This window comes from Miscanthus floridulus, unplaced genomic scaffold, assembly GCF_019320115.1.
Source record: "Miscanthus floridulus cultivar M001 unplaced genomic scaffold, ASM1932011v1 fs_613_1, whole genome shotgun sequence".
Lineage (NCBI taxonomy): Eukaryota > Viridiplantae > Streptophyta > Magnoliopsida > Poales > Poaceae > Miscanthus > Miscanthus floridulus.
The window spans coordinates 46444-63971 of NW_027097014.1; the positions used below are offsets into that span (position 1 = coordinate 46444).

At 46.5% G+C, this 17528-nt stretch overlaps 1 protein-coding gene across 1 annotated transcript; it reads left to right on the top strand.

The window, feature by feature from the left end:
* Nucleotides 1-12483: 12483 nt before the first annotated feature.
* Nucleotides 12484-13279, top strand: LOC136532411 (calmodulin-like protein 5). Its single transcript, XM_066525013.1, has one exon. The coding sequence runs from the start codon at nt 12556-12558 to the stop codon at nt 13072-13074; it is 519 nt and encodes a 172-aa protein (XP_066381110.1). The 5' UTR covers nt 12484-12555; the 3' UTR covers nt 13075-13279.
* The last annotated feature ends 4249 nt before the right edge of the window (nt 13280-17528 follow it).

Here is a 17528-nt window from a genome sequence, read left to right on the forward strand (position 1 = left end):
TTGCCGATGCTCTAGAGCAGAGATTTTGTAAAATAGATCTCAAAAAAACACAATTTAGAGGATCTCTAGAATAGATAGCTTTCTAAATACTGGAACACCACTACAGCTTCTTTAATCCACACTCTCCAATCCAAATTTCTAATGGGCCACATCAACAAGATTCGTTTATATCTATGGCAACATGCATGGGAAAGGGCAGGCGCTCGCGCGGGAAGGTGCTTGCATGCACTTTTGCTGGCGAGCTACGCCCCCTCATCAATTCTCCCGACCAAGAATCACGGAATAGAGCACTCACCACTTTAGAAAACCAGGTAGTGAAGCTGTTGGACATAGGTTTTTCGAGAAAACCACTAAATCGGGCATCACGAGAGCATATACAGAGTCTCTTGGAGCAGTACTACCTAACAGGAGCTCTACTCTATTTTTAGGTTGTTGAGCTAAAAAAAACAGCTCAGGTAGACTATCTACTGGAGCCCCTACTTTTTTAGCACGGAGCCCCTACATTTTTTTAGCACAGAGCCCCTACTTTTGGTCTTCTCCTATTTTTCCCCTCCCACTATTCATTTTTATTGGCCCCATACTTGCGCCACCCAAATAAATTATTGTCCCATCTGGTTTCTCCCTCGCTTGACTGTTCGTCCATTCAAGTGCTCGATCTACCGCCTCCACGCCGCTGGGGAGTTGCCACTGCCGCCAGGGAGCCGCTGCAGGGGAGTTGTCGTAGGCTGCGTATTCGGCAAGACAAGTTCCGTGTGTCTTGAGCCGGCTGCTCCTCCCCCTCCGTGGGTCGTGCCACCCTATCGCACCTCTTCCTCCCCTGGTGGTGCCCCTCCCTAGCGCGACCCCATTCTCCGATGACGGCCCTCCTACGGCGACTCCCCTCCCCGCGGTGTGACCCCTTCTTCGGCGACTCCCTTCCCCGTGGCGTGACCCCTTCTCCGGCGAAGGCTCCAACATCTCTAACAGGTTCTCGGTAACATCTCCTCCTCCCCCTCCTTCCTTCATATCTTATATGAATGCAAATTTGTGTGAATTTGTTCTGTAAGGGACTGTGACGCCTAAGAGGAGGGTGAATTAGGCAACTTAAAAATCTATTTCTAACTATAGCCTCTAATTCCACCTAGTCAAAACTTATGCAAGAAAGTAATATATCTAGATGTGCAACTACGGTTTTGCTAGGTGTGTTACTATCTCTACCGCAAAGAGTTATGCAACCTAGGTTACAATTCTATCAACTAGCCTATCAACTAAACTAGGAAAGTAAAGCAGTCAACCAAGGCAGCAATGTAAATGCGGAAGGTAAAGATGAGGTAGAGATGCAAACTCCCGTCGACCACTCTGGTATTTTTACCGATGTATCAAGAAGCGCTCAAGCTTCCCCCTAGTCCTCGTTGGAGCCCCTCGCCAGAAATCCCTCGCAAGGGCCAAGCTCCCGATCGGGTAACTCCGTGGATAGCCCTTTGCCTTCCCCACGCACAAGTGGGCCTCTAGTGTGTCTTCCGGCAAGCCTCTTATTTGTCTTGGGTGTGTCCTTACACGCCTTCTTATTTGTCTTGGGTGTGGGTTTGTTTGGACAAACTTCCATAAAGTGCCCCAATTCTTCGCATCCATAGCATCATTTCTTTCTTTGCTCATTTCTTTGACTGGTGAAAATGAAATCTTGAATTTAGATGGGCACACCCTTGACGTTGAGCCTTTGGATCATCTTCTCCACCTTGTTGATAAGTTTGATTGATTCTTCATCAAGGTCGAAGGTGGAGGAGGAAGATTGATCATCATCACTTGATTCTTCATCATCATCATCCGCATCTTCTTCTTCTTCTTCACCTGAGGAGCTTGGGCTTGAACTTGTCTCAACTTGCTTGCCCTTCATCTTCTTGTGCTCACTACAAGCGAGAGCTTTGCCTTTGCTTGATGAAGAGGCTTCTTCATGACCCATCTTACGTGACATCTCAAATGCCACTATCTTGTCAATGACTATGGTCGGGGTCATGGTGCTCAAATCCTCCATATTATGAAGGATGGTGATGATGCTTGTATATTTCTTTTGTGGTAGCACGGAGATGATCTTCCTCATGATGTCCGCATCACCTAGCTTTGTTAATCCTATAAAATTGAGCTCATCGATAATTAGATTCAAACGAGAAAACATATCACGAACAAGCTTATCATCATTCATATCAAAAGAATCATAACTTTATTGAGCTAGGCAATATTTTTGCTCATGGACATTACTTGCGCCATCATGGAGCTCTTGTAATTTTAACCAAATTTCATGTGTCGTATTGAAAGTGGACACTTGGTTAAACACATCCATGCTAAAAGATTCAAACAAGCAATTTTTAGCTCTAGCATTGAATTGAATTTATTTTTCTTCACTCTTTGTGGGTTTATTGGGATTTTTAATGGGTTTTATCCCGTCACGAGTGACTCTCCAAACACCCAAATCTACCGCCTCAAGATGACAAGCCATTCTAGCTTTACAGTAGAGGAAGTTAGTGCCGTCAAAGTGCGGAGGCCTAGAGGTATCCATCCCAACCACTCTGAATAGCGTTGGCTCAACGGCGGTAAAGTCAAAGGTCCAAATTGAGCCAACCGGCTCTGATGCCACTTGTAGGGGACTGTGACGCCTAAGAGGAGGATGAATTAGACAACTTAAAAATCTACTTCTAACTCTGACCTCTAATTCCACCTAGTTAAAATCTATGCAAGAAAGTAATCTATCTAGATGTGCAACAACGGTTTTGCTACGTGTGTTGCTATCTCTATCGCAAAAGAGTTATACAACCTAGATTCCAATCATATCAACTAGCCTATCAACTAAACTAGGAAAGTAAAGCAGTCAACCAAGGTAGCAATATAAATCCAGAAGGTAAAGATGAGGTAGGGATGCAAACTCCCGTTGATGACTCTGGTATTTTTACCGATGTATCAAGAAGCGCTCAAGCTTCCCCCTAGTCCTCGTTGGAGCCCCTTGCAAGGAATCTCTCACAACGGCCAAGCTCCCGATCGGGTAACTCCGTGGATAGCCCCGGGCCTTCCCCATGCGCAAGTGGGTCTCCGGTGTGCCTTCCAGCAAGCCTCTCCAGGACCGCTCCCCGCCGTCTTCACTATTAAGCTTCTGGTCGAACCGTCGCGGGCCTTGTTCCCTTCGGTACACGGTGGCGGCCACACCACAAACGCAGTTGGTGTGATCTCACAAGACTACAAGCCTCTCCAATGTACAACAATGGTGCGCGCAAGCACCTAGTAATAAGAGGTGTGCAAACCTAACTAAACACTAGGACTAAACCTAGAGCAAGCGCATAAGCGATGGTCTAATCAACCTAAGCACTTCACAAAAGCACCTACGTTAATTACCTAATGAATCACTAAGCACTATACAAGTGGAGATCACTAAAATGGTGTATCAACACCCTTGTTATGTTTCCTCAGCTCTCCACACCTGTTGGCGCTCACTGCTGATCGGACTCTCTGGCGAGTCCGGTCGCTTACCATCTGACGCGTCCGGTCAACGTTTCGTCGCTCTGGAACCTCTCTGTACTCGATCATACGCTACTTCTTGGTGCATCCGGTCGTCCTGCCGTCGTGTCTGGTGACACTGAGAACGTTGCCGTGACGATGAACAGTGTCACTTGTGCGTCCTGTCACTGCTTCGCTCAACATCCGGTCACCGCGTCAGTCACTGTGGTTGCACAGGCAACGATCGGACGCGTCCAAGTCACGTCTTGCACCCTATTGAACTACGAAACCATTACTTGCAAATTCATTAGTCCAATTTGTTGTGTTGATCATCAAACACCAAAATCTAAACTAAAATGGTGTATCAACACTCTTGGTATGTTTTCTCAGCTCTCCACACCTCAATTGGTCGGTTGGGGTCTATTTATAAGTCCCACGGAGAAAGTAGCCGTTGGGGACGAAACCTAGCTTTCTGCCATTGACCGGACATGCAGGTCGTCCTGATTGGACGCGTCCAGTCGTCTCGACCGTTGAAGCCGACCGTTGGCGCTCACTGTTGATCGGACTCTCTGGCGAGTCTGGTCGCTTATCATCTAACGCGTCCGGTCAACGTTTCGCCGCTCTGGAACCTCTCTGGACTCGATCAGACGCTACTTCTTGGTGCATCTGGTCGTCCTGCCGTCGAGTCCTGTCACACGGAGAACGTTGCCGTGATGATGAACAGTGTCACCTATGCGTCCGGTCACTGCTTCGCTCAGCATCCGATCACTGCGTCGGTCACTGCGGTTGCACGGGCAACGATCGGACGCGTCCGGTGCCTTCGTGGCAGCGTCCGGTCGTCTCTGCTGAGCCCCTTCTTCATTCGTTTCTTCGCGATCCTTGCATCCGGCTTGGTTGCCATCTTCGTGCTTGGACTTTGCTTGATATCTTGGGTCTTCTCTTGTGCTTCTAGGGTCTTGCTTAGGGTGTTGATCGTCGGATCATCATGTCGTCTTCGTCCAAGTCACGTCGTGCACCCTATTGCACTACAAAACAATTACTTGCAAATTGATTAGTCCAATTTATTGTGTTGGTCGTCAAACACCAAAATCCAAAGTAAATGGACCTAGGGTCCATTTTCCTTACAAGTTCGATGTGGCTATCTACACTTTAATCTTTTTTTTGCTGGGGGTAAAACAGTCATTTCACCTATCCCTTAACACTGTTAAGTGCCTACACTAATGGAAAGGCCATATAGGTAACTGAATTTAATTTCGGACCTCATAAGGGAGTTAACATAAAAAAGGACCACGAAAGGAAGCTGGATTTTTTTTTTGAGCCTCATGGGTAATTTTCTCAAAATTTATATAGGTTGTTTCCTATTCGTTTTGGACTCCGGTGTCTCGTGGGAAGCAGGCCTGGCCCTGAGGGAATCGAGGACTGCGGCCGCTCGAAGCCCACGAGTCGTAGAGGGCCCTCCCAGTCCCAGGTTCCTACTTAAATAGGCCTGATCCAATTAGAAGCCTGTAGCGTAGGCCGGCACTCTCGTTTTAATTTAAAATCTCCGTTTATCACATTATTATGGGCCCCCATCAGGCTAGTTGCAGATGCAAAGATAGCCTTTATTTGTCACTCCAGCTGCAGTTTCGATTCCAGTGATAAGAACGTAGCTGTCACAGCCCATCTCGCTGGAGGCCCAAACAAGAGCACCTACGACGGCCCACGGTGGACTGTGCAGACGAACACGATTCCTTACACTAACAGTGCACGCGCATGCGAACGAGACCATGTGTTTGACGGGCCACTGGGCCAGAGACGACGGACGGCAGCCAGCGGTGGCGTCGGATCCGCCCGGCCGGACAGCGGTGTGTCCACGCCGGAGGAGATAGAGAGAGAGAGAGAAAGCGCGTCGATCTCGCTGTCAGTTCTCACGTGAGGCCGTACGGGCCCACGTGCCGCTGTCGGCAGTAGTACGGCGGGGTTGGGAGCCAAAGTCAACTGCATCTGCCAGTGCCACCGCGGCACAGCTGGCCCTGCCTCTGCCGCGGCGCTCTGGCTCTGCTGCGCGCACGGAGGCCGGAGCGTCTTGCATGGCCGCCGCCAGCGACCGTCCAGAAACCTTCCCATTTTTTTTCCTTTTTTGGTTGGAAAAAAGGGGGATTATGTCGTCGACCTGTGGGTCCATGATCCCCCATCCGCCACCCTATTCCCATTCCATGCATCCACGAAGGGCTGGTTTAGTTGCCTAAAGTTGGCGCTGCTGGGTTCACTGTAGCATACTGTAGCATTTCGTTTATATTTGGTAATAATTGTCCCATCGTTGACTAATTAGGCTCAAAACGTTCGTCTCGCAAAGTACGACCTAACTGTGTAATTAGTTTTTGATTTCGTCAACATTTAGTACTCCATGTATGTACCGTAAGTTTGATGTGACGGAGAATCTTCTTTTTGCATAGTGTCAAAGTTGGGATTTTGGTGGGAACTAAACAACCCCCCAAAGTGTAAAAGCGCAGGTCCCCAAAGTAACGGGTAAAGATGGCAACGGGCGTGGTGCCCGCGGATACTACCTTCTTACGCCCGCGCCCGCCAGCTAAATCTCTTGCCCGCGCCCGCGTCCGCGGCCCGCCACGGGCAACAAACCACGCCCGCGCCCTCTATCCGCGGGCATTTCATGCCCGCGGGCATGCCCGTGTGCCCGCCAGGTTGAGCATATATCTAAATCATAGTGCATTACAAGAGATACGAAGATACATATTCACAACAAATTGTGTATATATACATATATTTGCTTGTAGGTCCCACATGTCAGACCTATGGAGCGGGTCTGGCGGATAAGCAGGCGAGGATAGCAAATTTCTTTGCCCGCGAAGAACTATCCTGTTCAGGATGGTGCCCGCGCCCGTGCCCGCGGGCAAGAAGTGATGCCCGTATCCTTGCCCATCAGGTTCTATGCCCGCGGGCATGCGGGCATTCTGTGCCCGTTGCCATCTTTAGTAACGGGTCGCCGCCGCCGCGTCCGCCGGGACGTCAAGCACTCGGGCTCGCTCGGCTCCCCTATCCTCCGCCGTCCCCGTCCCACGGTGTGGGTGCGTGCTCGCCTGCTCGGCGAACGGCCGCCGCCTGCCTCCTGCTGCTGCTGCTTTGGGACTTGGGACTTGGGAGTGCGGACTGGACCCGTTCCACTCCACGTACGGCAGCACGCGCAGGCCGTGAGGGGGACGGATCGAGCTGGTGTCGTTGGACGGTTGGAGCGTGCGTGCATCCCGTAGCCGTCGGGGTTGCGTACGGCGCCTATGGAGACGGCCAGGTCGCAGGCCGGCACGGATCGGAGTCGGAGTCGGATGAGCCACAGCCATGTGCCTTCGTCGGTGTCACCGGGCGTCATTCCTTGCCTCACACGTCATCATCGGTCATCCTACGTAGCCAGTCCCAGTCAGTAAGTGAGATAATGCGTGGACCCGACCGTCCCATCGCTTTCGTTTCGTCGTCCGATCCCCGTACGTTCAGTTACTCGGCCCTGTTTAGTTCACGAAATTTGGATTTTGAGGCTACTGTAGCACGTTCGTTTTTATTTGGCAAATAATGTTCAAACATGGACTAATTAGGCTCAAAACGTTCGTCTCGTAATTTCCCACCAAACTGTGCAATTAGTTTTTATTTTCGTCTACATTTAATGCTTCATGCATGTGCCGCAAACATTCGATGTGACAGGTACTGTAGCAACTTTTTGGAAGTTGGACACCAACTAAACAAGGCGTCGATCGATCGAACGAACAAGTAAACCCACCGATCTGAGCAGAAGAGGACTGCATCCGTTAGGCTGATCGAGTCAGCTTCAGCTCCGACTGGCTGCATGCGGACGTGGTAGTAGCTAGCAGCCACGCTTTAAACGTACACCAGACTTCCAATTTCTTTTTACCGCAACCCATCCAATCGCCCAACTTAAAATGAAGAGATTTTTCCATGTCTCCTGTATTTCCTTTTCTCAAAATAAACTAATTTGTATAAAATTTCTAGGACACGTCCTTATTAGTTTGGGTAGCATTTGGTTAGAAGACAAGCTAAAGTGATTACATCGGTCTCTTGTTTCAGAGATGGGACGATTCCATCTAGTGCTGCTTGGTTGAGTGAGAATATGATTGTCCTGTTTGTTTCGTTTGCCTCAAAGACAGTAAAAGTGGGATCAACCACCTGACATGTGGGACCAACCTATCGGTCTTATTTCTTCTTCTTCCTTTTTCTTTCTTCTTCCTCCCCGTCTCCCATTTCTCATGTATGCCACAAAAAGCAAAGCCCGTGCGGAGGGGCGTACCCTGCCTGCGCGGTGGGGCCGTGGCGGACCTCGCAGGGGCCAAGTACGCGGCGTGCGGCGAGGCCAGGGGTGAAGCCTGCCCGCATGGCGGCCCGTGGCAATGCCAGGGCCGGAGCTCGCCAGGGCGGGGCATGGCGGCGTGCGATGAGGCATGGGGCGAAGCCTACTCACACGGCAGCACACGGCAAGGCCGAGGGCGGAGTCCACGCAAGCCACCGTCTCTCCTCCCCTACGTCGCATGTGCTTCGCTATTTGTCTATACACGCGTAGAAGCCCGTGTACCAGGTGGGACGGGCAAATCAACTAAAATTTGGAGGACGGGGTTGCCCCGGATCTCAAAGAAATATTCCCTTGAGGCATGACTCACGGGAATATTCCCTTGAGGTATGTTTCATTTTTGGAGTATAGTTTTGTCGAATTCCAGTCGTCGACTTTCGATTATGTAGGTGTCGTTTTCAACATTTCCGTAATATCGACGTCGTTCTGTTTTTGACGATATCGTGTCATTTTTGTTTTTGGCAAATAGTTGTGAAATTGAAAGTGATGGAGCCTTCTTCCGATCGTTTTCGATCGATTTCACCCCTACTCGTGAGGCTCAAGCTATGTTGCGACGTGCATGAATCCGGGTTCAGCAAGCGGGACCAGTTTTGCAACTCCAAACGACCAGACCGAGGAATGAAAGAAGAGAGGTAAGAGTGAGAGGCGATCCTAAAAGCGAGAAGATGGGGGAGTGAGTGATGGAACTATGGAAGAAGATCGAGGAATGGAAGAAGAGGCGTATGTGTGAGAGGCAATCCTAAAGATGAGAAGAGTGGAGGAGTTAGTGATGGAAGAAGACCGAGGAATGAAAGAAGAGGGATAAGAGTGAGAGACGAATCTAAAAGTGAGAAGAATGGGGGAGTAAAAAGAAGCTATTTTGGACTGGACAGTGACAAGGTCTTCAAAGTATAACTTTGACTTCTTATTTTTATAAAAATATTTATTAAAAAGGTGATGTATGTATATTTTTATGAGAGTATTTTTCAAGACAATTATATTCATATGGTTTTTTATATTTCCAAACTCAACAACTTAAAAGTTATTCATGATTTATATTCCTAAAACGTTTGCCTTGTCCAAAACGATTTCTTTTAGGAACTTGGAGTAAGTAAGAAGAGATGTCAAAGATAAGGGGCAATAGATCAATTGAAAAGGTTTTTTGCTTTTTAATATCAGTTTTAGATATAGATATAAATATAAATATGATTGACTGAGAAAGAATTTTTTTTATACTCTTTAATACCGTATTAGATTGGTCCTGCAGAGCAGCGAGTGGAGGCACAACACGCTTTGACGAAACGAACCTTCTCGTACCTGGCTGATGTCAATAATGCATTTGAAATCAGAGAGAGAGGAACTGTGTACCTTCTTCCATCCAGACTAAACACATTTTCCCCATCTATTCGTAACCGTAATAACGTTCTGTCGTCGATGTTTGTCTAAACGACTAAACGGCATCTCCTCGTCTATTTAGCAATAAATAAAAACCACCATTACATTAGGCTGCCCATATTATACTAAGCATTTCCTGCTCCATAAGCTAGCGACGCCCTACATTTGAAATGGAGCATGCAACAAAAGAAAGACACCGGCGGGCTGGAGGTAGGAGGAAGAAGGCGGGCGGAGAGGGGAATCCGTGGGTGTACGCGTCGAAGCAGACACCTCATCTCCCCTGTCGCCCTACACACGCCGCCCCTCCAGCTGTGCCCAGCTCGGTCGCACGCCATGGCCATTGGACTCCTTCACCTCACCTTGCATCAGTTTCCATGGGGACGCGCTCCATTCCACTTCCAGCTCCAGGATTAATATCATAATTAACAAACAGCTAAACAATTGCAGAATTTTGCGATGCTGTCTCATGTCAAACAGCTAAGCATGCAGTACACTCCCACACGCTATTATACTACTGCTCCAAGGCCGGTCCCAATAAGGACATCCGGCCGGGCATTTTCTATATGCCAACAATTCAAGCCGTGAGAGGACGAAATTTGCTCCCGTGCATTCAGTCTAGTCGTCGTACCACCCTCCATTTGCAAAATATTGCAATCCATCAGCCTGTTCGGCTGGGCTTATACGATCGTATATGATCGTGGACTATAAGCTGGAACAGTATTTTTCTCTCACATCAAACCAGTCAGCAGTAAATAATTTACGATCGTTTACGACGAAACGAACAGGCTACATGTATTTGTCTGAAAGTTTCTCAGAATCGTCTGGAGAGCTAGGAGAGTGGAGATCCTATCCTATATCTCTGAAATGCATACGGTTTGTCGAGACGGTGTCGGAGCGGTGCTGCTCGTGCTCACTGCTCAGGGCAGGAGGGAGGTGGGTTAGGGTTTTAGGATTTGGATTGCTGGCAGCGCGCGGCAGGTTCGAATTTGAGGGGGGACATAAACAAGCCTCAAAACATCATGGGAAGACAAAACACTGTATCATGGCTGATAAGCATGGCTCAAGCGAACAGGGTGTGGCAGAGCAGGCAAATCTGGCACAGCAAGGAAACAAGGATATGGTTCCGCTCGTGGGAAGGCAAAACAAGTGGAGGCTGGGCTTGACCGTATGAGGAGGAAGACATGGCACTACTGCATGAAATTTACAAACGTCTCTCTTTTAGTGTACAAGAGACGGCTCTATAAAAAAGTTTCTTAGAAATTGATTTTCGCCTTTCTAAAAATCGAGGATATTTTTAGAGCCGAGTGCGTTTTTCAGCTGCCTCTAGAAACCATAAATGTAGCCATTTCTAAATACGGGCGGAAATTCCACCTATCTCATAGTAACTCTTTCAAATGAAATTGGGTAAAGACAAACTTTTATATCAAAGTTGCAGTACTCGATTGGCTACCTTTTGCATTGAAAACATTTAAGGTCCGACAATTTTATTTCAAAATTTCATAATATGAAATTCAACTTTTTTTAAGTTTTTGAAATGACCTCAGATGGACAAACAACCTAAACCAAAATCGTAGTACATGATGAGATTTTTCAACTTTATAGCTGACTACTTTTAAATCGTGTCCTAATTGTTTAGATTTTCAAATTTCCTTTATTTGATTTTTTAAAATAACCTCAGATGGTGAAACTACTTACACTAAAGTTATATTGCTCGAGAGATATGCAACTTTATTGTTGATGAAATTTTAATTTGAATTCAATTAGGACATTCAAAGTTTGAAATTCATTTTTTTTTGTTTTTTTCAATTGACTTTAGATTAAGATACTAGTTAAATCAAAATTATAGTACTCGAAGAGATTTGCAACTTTGTTGTTGATGAATTTTTAATTTGAAAACATTTACGGCCCGAGAATTATGTTTTACATGCATAGATTTTGATATTCATATTTTAAGATTTTTTTTTTCAAATGGCCTCGGATAGAGGAACGATCTACACTAAACTTTTAGTACTGAAAGAGATCTTAAATTTTCCAATTCAAAATTTTCATTTGAATTCTTTTATGATCTCAAATATGCATTACAATATTTACTAAAATGAATACAAAAGGATTGTATCAACCGCCAGGCGCGGTGGTAAGGAAGGAATAAGAAGAGTGAGGTCTTCAGCTTGATCCAGACGCCTCAAATATGCACTACAATATTTTACATGCATAGATTGTGCTATCTTCATCCTAAAAATAATGTAACTATGGATTACGTGTCACGTAAAGTGGTTCATGTTTGACCAAGTTTCTATTAATGATGTTCATATTTATGGCTCTACATTAATTTATTATAAAAATATATTTCATAATTAATGTAATGATATTTATTTGGTATCATAAATATTGATATTTTTTTATCTATAATTAGTCAAACTTAAGGTCATTCTTTTGAGAACGGAGGGAGTACTATCAAACTTGTGTGTGATCTCTTATGCAAAATAGAAATAACCTAGAAAATAAAAATGCAATCCAAAGGAGCCTTGTTTTAGGGGTGGACTACAAAGATCTAGAGACTCTTCGCTACAAGGGTCGAAGTTTAGTCAGACGACGTGAACACGAACGGCGCATACTAGTATATGTGTCAATGTGTGAACACGAACGGCGCATACTAGTATAGCATACTTGTTTTAGGGGTGTTTGGTTCGAGCTAGCTACTAAATGGTTTAGTCACTTTTAGTAACTTCAAAGTTACTAGAGAGAACTAAAGTTCTTTTAGTAGCTTTTAATCATAACGTTTGGTTAAAAAGTTACTAAAATAACTAAAAGCTATTAAATTTAGTAGCTACTAGACGAACCAAACAGGCCCTAAGTGAGTGGTAGGTAGTACACACGTTTTTGGCTTACTGTATTATCCACAGCATTTGACACGAAACACACGGACGCAAATGACTTTTACTTTACACTTGAGAGGATTAATTCTTCGACCCGACCGTGTTAACCGATCTTCTTCAAAGCTTTCCTCTTTTGTGTTTGTTGATCGAGTTTCTTTGGTCGTCATTTGATCTTGATGCTCGTATTTTCGTGCACTTTCTTGCCGTTGACCGCATTTCGCTAGCCCATTTATGCAGGCGAAGAAAAGAATATACACGCTAATCTGCATTTTGACCAAGTCCGTAAATATACGGGCACGGCGGGGCCCACCGAGGAGATGAAAAGTCAATGGCATGCCAGCTCCTCTTGTCCCCTTCCACCTGCTGACTCTGTATAAATCGCCCGCCCACCCACCTCCTCCGCTGCACTAAACCCAAGCAAGCCCGACCTGAAGCCTCCCCTCCCCTGCCACTTCGCCGGCGCCACCGCAGCACAGTCAGACGAGAGGACAGGATATGGATCTGCTGAACCCTGAGAAGATCTCGGAGTTCCGCGAGGCGTTCGCGTTCTTCGACAAGGACGGCGACGGGTGCATCACGGTGGAGGAGCTGGCGACTGTGATGGGTTCCCTGCAGGGGCATCGCCCCAGCGAGGACGAGCTGGGCGAGATGATCCGCGACGCCGACGCCGACGGCAACGGCACCATCGACTTCGCCGAGTTCCTGGCCCTCATGGCGCGCAAGACCGCCGCCGGGTCGTCTGCGGGGGCCGGCGGCGGCGACTGCGACGACCCCGACGAGGAGCTCCGCGAGGCGTTCAAGGTGTTCGACAAGGACCAGAACGGGTACATCTCCGCTACCGAGCTCCGCCACGTCATGATCAACCTCGGCGAGAAGCTCACCGACGAGGAGGTCGAGCAGATGATCCGCGAGGCTGACCTCGATGGCGACGGCCAGGTCAACTACGACGAGTTCGTCAGGATGATGATGCTCTCCGATGGCGCCGGCGCAGGCCACGCCGGTCACCACCAATGAATCCGTCCGTCCGTCCGTCTCTCCACCGTGTAGCTACCAGGCTAGCTTTTTCCATCACGTACGTCCATCCATCTCCATTTTCTCCGATGGAGTGGCGGATGATCCCTTCGTTCGTCTCATCTCTGCACTTCTGCTGCTTCCTTTCTTTTTCACCCAAAAAGATTAGTATCCGTCTCTGTACTGTACTGTAATGTAACTGATCAAATATTCAGCCAACAATTTAATTTGATTTTTGAATGATTGGATGAATTCATCAAAGGACGACGAACAACCATCGATCGATAGACAAGAACGTACGTATACCATCTTCATTCAAAATCAAAACTGCATCGCTGAATTTGATTTGGGATTTGGTTTGACCCACCCACCGACAGATACATGATGCCAGTTGGAAGAGGCTTTTTTTTTTTGTTTTGTCCACTCCTCGGCGGCTCTCCTCTCCTGAAGTAGGATCTACCATTTTTTTTTAACCATACCATGGCTGCTGTTGGTGGCGGTGATGTACACATGGCATGAGACCATGGGTCAGTGAGAACGGTGAGATCATTCTTGTGGACATTTTCACCGGTTTACACCTCTAGCTTGCTTTAGTTTGTGCCCACCACATGCACTCCTCTGCCTGATGGTGTCCTTGTAGACGCATGTCAACTGAGGGCTAATTGGAAATTACACAAGTAAAGGTATGGTGGTACTCTGTTTTCTTCCTTCCACGGAGGCAACAAACTCTGTTTTACCTTGGGGACTCTGACCAGAAATTGTTACCCCGTCTATAGAGGCAGGCAGTTTCCAACCACATTTCTGAGCATGCTGTGGTAGCCTACCGATTGAATGGTAACATGGGAGTATCCTTGTAGTAGATGACATGACAAAATGCAGTCAGCTTAGGGTGATTAGAAAATTGCGCGAGTAAATGGCGGCACTCTGTTATCTACCTTTTGGTCCAGACAACAGATATAAACTCGAATTTACTTGAGGCTTTGACGAGAAATCGTTAGCCTGCAGTTTCCAACCACATTTCTCGTTAACCGCTGTTGGCCAGACTTTGCAGATGTTCTCGGTGAAAGTCTCGGTGAAAAAATATTGTTACTGAAATGTGCATGGAGGTCCCACAGTATAAAATATTTACTCACATAATGAGATGTTCTCGTTGAAAAAATGCACAATGAATATTATCTTCAAATATTACAAAACAAGAATACAAAAATTGCACATTTCAAATAGTGCAAATACTACATATTATTATTGTAATTATACTGTATATGTATATAAATACATAATCTACCTCAATAAATCACTAGGTAACTAAATAGCTTGGACGACATTACACCACTAATCCAACCAGCTTATCAATGTGGGCCCTAAGAATGATTACATCACCAATGAAAAGACCATAGTTTAATTAGTGTCTGTTTAGTTCCCAAAATTTTGCAATTTTTTTTTTAAGATTCCCCGTCACATCGAATCTTTGGACGCATGCATGAAGCATTAAATATAAATAAAAATAAAACTAATTACACAGTTTAGACGAAATTCATGAGACGAATCTTTTAAGCCTAATTAGACTATGATTGGACACTAATTACCAAATAACAACGAAAAGTGCTACAGTACCATTTCCCAAAAAAATTCACTAACTAAACAAGGCCTTAGTACAAATCAATAAGTCGTGAGGATTCCCTAAGTACTAATGGAAAATTAGTAGGGAAAGTGCTGAGCTTACATGGAGTACTAAATGGCCTCTCGAGCTGTGGTCGTAGGCAAGAATGCATCGACAACAACCTCTTTGTTCTCATTTTTGTTGTCTAGGATATATCGCTAAGGAAGCTTATACCTGTAGATATGATTGTCCCAAATATAATTGAGCATGTGTAGTAAGACGACAGTAGATGAATTAAGCAGGACACAGTCTTCAAAAAAGCGCTTGATCTCTTGTAGGCGGTGAGGAGACAGCTCACTGATATAGTTGTAGTGACGGCATTTAGGATCATCGGCAGTCTGCTATTATCTTGTCATATTTTTCACCCTGACAACGCCCAACAGATACCCATAGTTAGAAACGAAGTAAAAGCAGGGTTGTTCTTTTCCCTCTACCTCAAATAGTGTCTAACGTGAAATACCTGGTCAATCATGGGCATAAGGCCAATTGCTCTTCCTCAGAGAGGAACGAACCAGGAATAACAGGCTCCTGCATGAGATAAATCATCACAATGTCATGACACTCCTCGTATGATATCACAAAATTCGTTCACAAATAACTGCAATTGACTCAACTATAGAGCAGCTAGTCAGTCTGACTGTCTAAGAATGTGTCAAAAAGAGAACTAATGTTAGTTATCCTTGAATAGAAACAAGGACCTTGTAATCCAAAGAGTGAATATTGTTAGAGTATATTAGGCAACTCCGGATATGGTTAGTTTAGGATTGATTGTAATCCTGGGATAACCTTCCTTATCTCTTGGAGAGGCTACTTGCCCTCCAAGCCATGTACTCCTATATAATCAGCCCAAGGGGCTCAAGTAATACATCCACGTATTATACACCAATCTTACATGGTATCACGAGTCTAGGTTCTAACCCTAGGCTTTGGGCTTCCGCTGCCCTCGCGCCGCCCCCAGGGAGATCGATCTCCACCGGGGGCAGCACCCTCGTAGGATGCGCGATCGATCCTTCTGATCCGACGCGTCGTCGTGGTCAACCAACAACAGAAGGACCTACCTCTCCCATCACTGCCTGGATCCGCCGCGAGTGCTGCCGTCTTCACCGCCCCTGTCGAGCGTCGATCTCCCCGGGGGCGGCACGTTGGTGGGTTGCCGCACCGTGGGGGCTTCGCGCCCATCTCGCTGCCCCCTGCTACTTGGCCGCTAGACGACCGGTTCCTCCTGTCCCTGATTTCTATTCCCCTTTGTCCGTGTTGACCTGGAAAGAGATAAGAGAGGGGATGGGGCACTGCTAGGGGCATCCGAGATTGTACCCCAAGGTTCGTCTTGCTGCTGCTGTTTTTTTCTTTTTCCCGATTAGAGATCGGGTTGTGTCGCCCTGCCGTTCGTCATCGCTTCATCCTCGACACTCCCGATGACGAGGTTGTCATTGTGCCCTTCAGGCTGCTGCGGCAACGCTCGTGATCCAGCCATCCTCGCCGGCGACGCCGCCTTTTCAGGCGGTGGCGCCACCCATGCTGATGGTCCTCGTCACGCTGGCTCTCGGTCTGAGTCCGCGCCTATTGCCGCACGCTCGCGGACACCGCCACCGATATTGTTGAAGGAAGATGCAGTTGCGCTCTCTAGCTGCACCATCTACCATCGCAGTCGGTTTATCATCCTGCTGACCCTGTCGGCAAGAAGCTGCTGATTTTGTGTATTCGGGCGCCTTCGCTGACGCTTCAGACCCGCGCCCTCCTCCACGGCTTCGATCACGTCCACCTCAACCTCGGCTACTTCGGCACTAAGGGGCTACCATCTGCTTGACAAGCCTCTTCGGCTCTCATTCCAGCCACAACATCTGTGGCACATCGACGGTTGCGACTGCGGGGGGATGTCATCTCTTTGGCTTATTCTCGAGTCTCATCGTCTGCGCGCTCCCGTTGTGACCGCGGGGGATGTTAGAGTATATTAGGCAACTCCGGATATGGTTAGTTTAGGATTGATTGTAATCCTGGGATAACCTTCCTTATCTTTAGGAGAGGCTACTTGCCCTCCAAGCCATGTACTCCTATATAATCAGCCTAAGGGGCTCAAGCAATACATCCACGCATTATACACCAATTTTACAAATACTCTACATTCTTCACAAATGCCCCCACAAGACAAAGACAAGTGGAAGAAGGAAGACTAACATGCATCAGAACCAACACTTTCATTGGGTCATTGTCTTCACAAAGAGTCCTCGGAATGAAACCATAATTGTGAGGGTATACAACTGATGAGTACATGACTCGATCAACCTACCAAATTATAGCACATGTCAGAAAGAAAGAAAAATAAATTAAACTATTACATTTCATCAGTGCAGGACTCAATCATCCTGTACTAGCAAATTTCTAAAATGTGTCGGGACAAATCACAACTAACAATTTTTTTTCTATAGGAAGATAAATATCTAGAAATCTAGCAGATCTATGACAAGCACCGAAGATAAATGTCTAAAATCTCTAACAGCCTCCTACCAAGAATTAGTTAAATTATTATTGAGGGATGTAGCACGAAATATCTGAAACATGGTAGTAAACTATATGTAAAGCGCAGGTTAGCTTTGCATACGGCTACAGAACTTAAACGACACAGCAACAGCAATGCTGAAGGACACTTCTGCCTCTGCTATCAACTTTGAAGAGCTAAATACTGAGCATTGCCGTGCAAGTGCAGCTTCAGTAATGAAAGGGAGAAATGATTTGTCTCTGGCTATTAGAAAAGTTCTAGTATTATTACTAATTTAACTATGGTGTGGGCTAGCATAAA